Here is an 8,329-nt window from a genome sequence, read left to right as displayed (position 1 = left end):
CATGGGAAAGTCACAGGTGTCACTTGTGCTTGCTCTGTTCTGGGCTCCCTGTCTGGGGGGAGGTCACGGGTGTCACTTGTGCTTGCTCTGTTCTGGGCTCCCTGTCTGGGGGGAGGTCACAGGCATCACTTGTGCTTGCTCTGTTCTGGGCTCCCTCCCGGTCTGGGGGGAGCAGATATGTGTGTTTAGTCTTCCCAGGAAAAGTTTTGGCATACAACAAGGCTTATCTTATGTGCCATGTTCCACAATTTTCTAAGTCATATATATGTAACTTTAATGAAATATATACATGTTATAACAATATGGAAAGACTAAAAATTTCCTTCAAGACCCTTACTCTTGCAATATATAAAAATAATTAACAGTTCAGCTTCTGGAATGTCCCAGATGCGAGCAGAAGGACCTGGCACCACCATTCTAAATAACCGCAGTCAGTCCGTTTCTTGGTCCTCCGTCTTCTAACTCTAATGTGGAAATTAGACTGAACTTGAGTTGGACCGCATCATCACTGTCAGGCTGGACACACGAAGAAAGCCATTGCAGGGGTGCTGAGGGGTCTACTGCATTCTGCACTCGGACGCAGCTTTCCCGGAGGAGGCTTGACAAAGGTCTGTCTTGGGCTCCACATTCTCCACTTCAGCTGGTTCCTCTGAGAAAGAAAATAAAAAGCAAATCAATTCCATTCAAATACACATGGGAGTAAACTCATCAGGAAGCAGAAAAGACATCCATACAGACGTTTAAGGAGAGAAGGGTGACTGGCTCATGTGTTGGGTAAAGCACTAGTCCACTTCTCCATCACTCTGTCAGAAGGTGTTAGGAATGATACTGTGCATAATGCTAAGGACTCATGAGGTATACTCAGTCAGGTAACTTGAGGTTTAATGTGAATCAACTACGAACCGTCTGATTTTCCTTTGTTGCACATTGTGAACAAAGTGTGCTGGCCTCCTTGCCGAGGAGCTCACATTGCATCAGCAGCTGCCAAAGCGGCATATTTGGGGGTCCTACTTAGCTGTGAAGCCTACAGACCATAGTGACTGCAACTGCAATATAGCCCACAGTGGCTAAAGAGTGGCACTTTTATCTTGTGGCTAACAGCAGGCCTTGAATCCAACGACAGCTGTTAACACGAGAGAACTCATTCTTGCACTATAAGCCTAGAGAGCTATTCATAGCTGGAGAGAACACAGACCCAAGGAGAACCTACTACCACCGTTTTCTTAAACCAGTAATGCTGACTATTCTAAACACTTATTTTTGTACCCACAGTAAGGGTAGGTCTCACTCCTCCTCAAAGAAAGTTTTCCCCCAGCACAGCAGAGGAGGAGGTCATTATAGAATGCCACAGCTAGTCAAAATGCAGACTACATACTGTGGTGTACAGACTCAGTTGATACATCTAGAGTGCAACTCCTACACCCAAGGCCCAGGCAGAAGAGGGTTGGGGAGGGCCAGGGAGTCTGCTGTGAGGCTGTGGCTTCTAGCTATGATAGGACACTACACCATCAACATGGCTTCTTAAACAATCACAATAATAGCAACATCCCAAACTAGATGGGAGAAATCTCACAGGACCCCATCGAGGAGGGAAGCCACACACAATCAATAATGGCCGAGAGAATTAGTCTTCTACAGGGATGAGGTTCCTAACTGAAGCTCCACATGGTCAGCCCTGGAAGCACACATACAGGCAACAGTGAAGGGACCCAGCAGTGTTTACTCTCTATATGGACATTCAGCAACAACGGTTAAAAAAGAGGGTGTGGGCCATATGTTTTTGTTTTACATGTGTGAGGCAGGATTTTCTCTGTCCAATCACATTAGGGCAGTGGTAGGCCTGTGATTGGATAGGAAAAGGGAGGCAGAGCTAGGAGTTTGGGGGACAGATAGAGAGGTCACAGGAGGGAAGAGGGAGAAGAATGAGAATGGAGGTGGACATGGTGTTATCTAAAGGTTAGAATAATTGGGTTAAAGTTTTATCATTATCAATTGGCTCTGAAATTATTATATTGGCATCTTGTGAAATGTGTTATTATTAGTACATAAATCTAATTGGTTAAACTATAAGCTTAAGAGTCTTAATTCTACCAGGTAATTAGGTGTTGAGATGGCTAACCAGGGGTACATGGGGCAATGTGTGGAAGCAAGAGGAACATGCCCCTCCTTGTCCACCACCCACTCCCCATCCTAGAGATGGCCAGGTGGGAGCCTTGTGGCCTGACTGGACAGGAGAGTTGGTGGGCCAAGAGACCACGCAAGTGAGATCATCTGGTGTGGGGGCTAGCCCCAAGAAAGTTGGCTGTGGCGGCAGGAGTGAGGAAGCATGGCCTGGCCCCACTGAGAGTGGGCGGGCTCTTTTTTTATTATTTCCCGCAACACATGTGTTTGCCTGCATGTATGTATATGCACCATACTCATGCATGGTGCCCTCAGAGGCCAGAAGATCCCCTGGAATTGGAGTTCCATAGTAGTGAGCTGCCAAGTGGGGCTGGGAATGTAACCCTGGTCTTTTTGTAAGAGTAGCAAGTGCTCATAACTGCTGCACTACCTCTCAAGTTTTGAATTAGTTTTTTAAAAATACTATATTGTTTGGTAATCAATTGTAGAATGGAAGTAGTATATGGTTGCAATCCTGGGGTAGAGCTTGTATCCAAGGAACCCTAATTTACTTAGTAACCCACAAAGTACTGCTAGTGACGCTGGCAGTCTGAACGAGCTAACATAGTATAAATCCCTTTGTTTAAGTGTTACTATAATCTGCCTGCACAGAAAAAAAAAATAGTACATAGGACTTTATGCTCTCCAGGATTCCAGTTCCCTGGAGGTCCTGGAATGACTCTCTCACAGATAAAGGAGGACTTCAAACATATGTACGTCACAGGACATGCAGCTGTCTCTGAAAAGTTCTGAGCTGAGCGCAGACTTGAGTGGGTGAAGAGTCAGATGCGGCGCTTCTGTATGTGTGAGAAAGACTGCCCCCCTGCCCCTCCCCCCAGCAGGTGAAGGGCTCAGATGTCCCACAGTGGCAGGGTAACACAGTGAACTGGAAGTCTGGTGCACACCATAGAACTGTGAAGTAACCGCAACAGGAATATGAGTTCTGACAGCTGAGTTTCTGGGAGGCAGTGGCTGACTCCTGGCTCAGCAGAGGAAGCAAACACACGTGGATTCTCTCTCTCATTCCCAGTGACACCCAGCAACCTGAGCAGTTACCTACCTGGGCACAGCCCTAAACTGGAGTTATCAAAAAAGCGGATCGGGTGAGGTGCTGGTAGGGACTTTGACCGGTTATCGAAAAACCAAGATTTTGGGGAATCTTTTGGTACAGGATCCTGGAAATTTTGTTCCCTGCATTGAGAAGTTATGTTCTGTCTCCTTTTAGAATCTGTCCCAGTCACTTTAGGAGACCTTGGAGAATCCTCACAAGCTGCTTCTCTGGAAGTGTCTCTCTTAAGAGTTCTCTCCTCCCAGGTTTTACCCTCTTTGGAGAGTTGAGAGTTATCCCTTGAATGGAAGCAGAGAGAGAGAGAGAGAGAGAGAGAGAGAGAGAGAGAGAGAGAGAGAGAGAGAGAGAGAGAGAGAGAGAGAGAGAGAGAGAGAGATCAGACAACTCAATTCTTCAATGTGGGCATGGAGAAAAACTTAAAAAGAACCTTAGCCTGCTGAAATATATAACATGAAATTTACCATTTTGTTATATTTACATTTTAATTTCACCTTAACACTTCTGTTTGGACTACTGGCATGGTTTAGAAAAGGAGCTATATAAATTGAATAATTAAACTAAAAATTTTTGTTTGTTTGTTTGTTTTTTTTTGTTTGTTTTTTTTTGTTAAACTAAAAATTTTTGATTACAGAGTTTTGAAAAAAAATTCAAAGTTGGACATCATATTTAATGAATCCAGAACATCCAGAGTAGTTTGTACACTGCTGTAATAATTGGATAAATCAGGTTTATAGAATGTTTATTAAACCTTTACAGAAGTATATTTTCGCCTTTCCTAACTAATCTCTCTTCACTTTTTTGGTCGCATTTCTCCACCTCTCTGAACCTCTCTAGACATGGTCAGATTCCTCTTTCAAATATAATTTTTATGTTACCCATACCATGCTTTGGTGGGCCAGGGTCTCACCAGAGTTCTGATGGCCTCAACCTCCTCCTGGCTTTCCTCTTTGCTCCTGAGTTTACAACTACAGCTATATACTCCAATGTTTGGCCCTTTGTTTTTGCTTAATGTTACTCTATGTAAAAGATTATTTGTTTTCTGACCTGGGATATTTCATTCATTTACTCCTTTCTGCAGTGCTGGGGAATGGAATCTAGGGCCTAGGCCACACTAGGCAAGCACTGCTACGGCGCTGTACTGCTAGCTCTTTACACTCCATGTTATTCTTATAGTGTTTGGTACAAACGTTGTACTCTTCCATGGTAGAAGCCAAATGATCCAGTGCTCTAAGCCGCGTGTCAATAGGTATAGTCCTGGAGCGGGGTCCTGGCAGCTTCACTGACTCTCTGGCCTCGGGGCAGCTCTCCTCAGTGTTTATTTCCTAGTACTGGGCCTAGTTAAAAACAGTTCAGAACAGCTGGGAAGATGGCCCAGTGGGTAATGTACTCAAGTCTGATTCCTAGAATCCAAGTCAACAAAAAGCTGGGTGCACAGTACATGCCTGTGCCTCAGTGCTGAGCAGTGGAGGCATGAAGCTCTCTGGAGTTTGCTAGCTAGCCTGGTCAGCTGGTCCAGGGAGCTCCAGGTTCAGCCAGAGACCCAGTCTCAAAACCAAGTTGGAAAAGCCAGTAGAAAGGTCACTTAACACTGACCTCTGCTCCACACACTCAAGTTTGCACAGTTAATGAATAACAAATGTGAGATGGAGTACTCTATTCCCATTCCTACTGCTTCAAAAATAAACAAGCATTTACTTCATAATCCCTAAAAGTTTCCTCTCCCAAAATTAGTAAAAGGTTGACAACTGCAGAAAATATACAACTAATTACAACACATGAAGTACCACAAACACAGGATCCACCACACAGTCAGAACTTCCCTTTTTCGTCTGTTCAGGTTTTTTTTTTTTTTTTGGAGACAAGTTCTCTCTATTATGTATCCCTGGATGTCCATGAACTTACTACAAGCTTACTATCCAAAAGGCTGGCCTTGAACTCAAGAGATCTGCCTGTCTCTGCCTCTGGAGTGCTGGGATTAAAGGTGTGAGCCAGCCCGCCTGGGTTTAGCTTACCTTAATAGTTGATTATTCTGCTTTCTTAGCTGCTCATTTTCCTGCTTTAACTTAGAAAGTTCACTTTCCATCCTTTTATGTTCACTTTTCAAAATAAGAGCTTTAGTGCTTTGCACAATCCCACTGCCACCTCCACAGGTCAGAGGTTTACTCAGAAGCTGAGAGTCCTGTTCTGACATCACTGCAGGAGGCAAACATACACACAGGTTGATAAGATTTCTTTTTAAAGCAAAACAGAATCAACAGGTGCCTTCTGTGTTGCCCAGGCAGGCTGACTTTGATCTGGTGCTGATCCTCTTACAGAAGCCTCCGGAGTGCTGGATATAGGCATATGTGGCCATGTCCAGCCAGGCAGATAATCTTAATTAGCTCTGATGTTCAAAATAATAGAAATAGTAAAACCTGTAACAGGCTACTATGAAGCCCATTTTCTGGACGTCTCTTGGGATTTTCTCCCTCTCCCTCATTTCCTCTGTCCACTTGACCATCAGGGCTCCATCTCCATATAGCGTGCCTCCAACAGGTGTGCTTTCTGCCCTAACTGCAGCAACAGTGGCCGTTTATCATCAGAGCCATTACATGTTGATCTATGCTCTAATCACCGTGGGGCTTGTAAGCTGCCACCTTACCACAGGTCACACAGAGACCGCTTCAAGTCACTCAGTACACTGTGGTGCTCAACATATACGTGTCAACTAAATATAACCTCCAAATGAGACGAAAACATGTCAGCATTGTGGATAAAACTGTAAAAATGGAGTTGTCATTTATTTCAGTAACCCATTAGGTCACCAGCAGTTCACTGAAGAGACAGAATATATGTAAGGAGATTAGTGATGTGCAATTTTAGCATTCAGGTACAATACAGGTCAGGCATCTCTGAAAACCACAACTGTTCCCCCCATCCCAGCGGATTAGAGATGAACATTTCATTAAATACAGAAAAGGGCCTTGACAAAATCCAACCTTTATTCATGATAAAGATAATGGTCTACAGCAAGCCCTCAGTCACAGTCGCGTGATAAATAAAGCAAGCCCTGGGTACTATTACTGACATCAGGAACAAGACAAGAATGTCCATTCTCTCCCCTCCAGTTTAATGCAAAGCTCCAAGTCTTACTAAGAAATAAGACACTGCAGGAGGTCAAGGGGATGCGAATAGGCCAGGAAAAAGTGAAAGGATCCTTATTTGCGGATGACATGATTTTACACATAAAAGACCTTAAAATTCACTAGAAAACTTCCATAGATGATAGTCACTTTCAGCAAAGTAGCAGGATACAAAAGCAGCATTCAAAAGCCAGTAGGCTTCCTAAAAATAAAAAATCTTGGACTAACTCTAAGCAAGCAAATAAAAGACTTGTACAATAAAATTTTAAGATATTAAAGAAATTGAAGATGATATCAGAAGATGGGAAATATCCCATGTTCATGGATTGGTAGGGTTAATATTTTGAAAAAGGCCATCCTACCAAAAGCAATCTTTAGATTCAAGGCAATCTCCATCAAAATTCCAACACAATTCTTCACAGAAATTGAAAAAAAGTCTTAAATGTCATATGGAAACACACACACACACACACACACACACACACACACACACACACACACCCAAGGTAGCTAAAGCAATCTTGAACAATAAAAGAACTAGAGTTATTACTGTCCCAAATTAAAAATTATAGCATAGAGCTATATATAGTAATAAAAACGGCATGGTGTTGGTGTAAAATCAGACATGATGGATTGAACTGAAGACCCAGATATAAGTCTACAAACCTATGGACACCTGGTATTTGACAAACAAAAATACACAGTGGAAAAAGAGCCTCTTCAACAAATGCTTCCGGCCAAAGTGTGTAAGAGTAAAACCAGATCTCTCCCTGTCATCCTGCACAAAGCAAACGCAAATGGATCAAGGACCTCCACACATGGCCAGACACCCTGAATGTGATCTAAGAGAAAGGGGGGGAATAGGCTGGCACCCCAAAAGACATTCTGGGCAGGACCCTGATAGTAAAAGTATGAAGACCAACAATTAATGACTGGGACCTTAGAAAGCTAAAACTCCTTGCTAAATACAGCAAAAAACACCACTAACTTATAACTGGAAAAAAAGCTTTACCAATTATACATCTGACAGACAGTATCTAGACTATAAAAAGAAAAAAAAATCCCCCAAAACTAGCCTCCCCCCCAAAAAAACCTCAACTGATCAAGAAAATAACAATTTAAAAATATGGTACAGGGGGTGGGGGTGGGGGGCTGGAGAGATAGCTTAGCAGTCAAGAGCACTGGCTGCTCTTCCAGAGGACCTGCGTTCAATTCCCATACCTACAGGGCAGATCATAACTGTCTGTGTCTCCAGTTTCCGGGGGATCCAATACCCTCACACTGGAATACATACAGGCAAAACACAGATGAACATTTAAAATGAAGGGGAGTGGAAGGGCATACATTAAACAGTGTTCTCAAAAGTATGAAACACTTAAAGCAGCGGTTCTCAGCCTTCTTAATGCCGCTACCCTTTAATACAGTTCCTACCTGTGGTGAGAACCATAAAATTATTTCGTTGCTACCTCATTTACTGTTATTTTGCTACTGTTATGACTCATAATGAAAATGTGTGATATACACAACATCTGTCCCAACACCGGGAGTAACTGGGACCAGCGGGACTAGGCACACAGGAACTCTGCCAGCCCAGTGGCTCGGGTTGCTTCCGGTCTGTCTGGGCTGGTGCCCTGAGCAGACCTTGGGCACAAACTGCAGTCATTCCCAAACACCCAGAGGAAGCTCCACTCCCAGGTGCTCTATCAAACCCAGGGTCACAGGATCCCAGAATCACAGGGTCCCAGAGATAGCTTGACTCTGAGGAGTTCTGACTCAACCAGGATCATAGGAAGGAGAGGCTCCAGTCAGATTTAGCAAGGGCAGGTAGCACTAGAGATAAGAAGATGATGCAGGGCAAGCGTAAGCATATAAGCAACACAAATCAAGGTTACTTGGCCTCATCAGAACCTAATACTCCCACCATAGCAAGTCCTGGACACACCATCACACCGGAAAAGCAAGATTCAGATATAAAATC

General features: G+C 43.7%; 1 protein-coding gene across 1 annotated transcript in view; it reads right to left on the bottom strand.

The window, feature by feature from the left end:
- Positions 1 to 228: 228 nt before the first annotated feature.
- The window catches only part of Cenpe (centromere protein E), a 68,421-nt gene continuing 60,320 nt past the window's right edge, over positions 229 to 8,329 (bottom strand). Inside the window, exons 44-46 of the mRNA XM_031375589.1 lie at positions 5,242 to 5,422; positions 3,221 to 3,507; positions 229 to 649 (exon numbers count right to left, since the gene is read on the bottom strand). Coding sequence (XP_031231449.1) covers positions 558 to 649; positions 3,221 to 3,507; positions 5,242 to 5,422 — 560 coding nt within the window. The 3' untranslated portion in view covers positions 229 to 557. The remainder of the gene's footprint in view (positions 650 to 3,220; positions 3,508 to 5,241; positions 5,423 to 8,329) is intronic.

The sequence above is a fragment of the Mastomys coucha genome, unplaced genomic scaffold, assembly GCF_008632895.1.
Source record: "Mastomys coucha isolate ucsf_1 unplaced genomic scaffold, UCSF_Mcou_1 pScaffold16, whole genome shotgun sequence".
NCBI classification, from domain to species: Eukaryota; Metazoa; Chordata; class Mammalia; order Rodentia; family Muridae; genus Mastomys; species Mastomys coucha.
The sequence above is the reverse complement of the archived record's forward strand: the minus strand, read 5'-3'. Positions and strand labels throughout refer to the sequence as shown.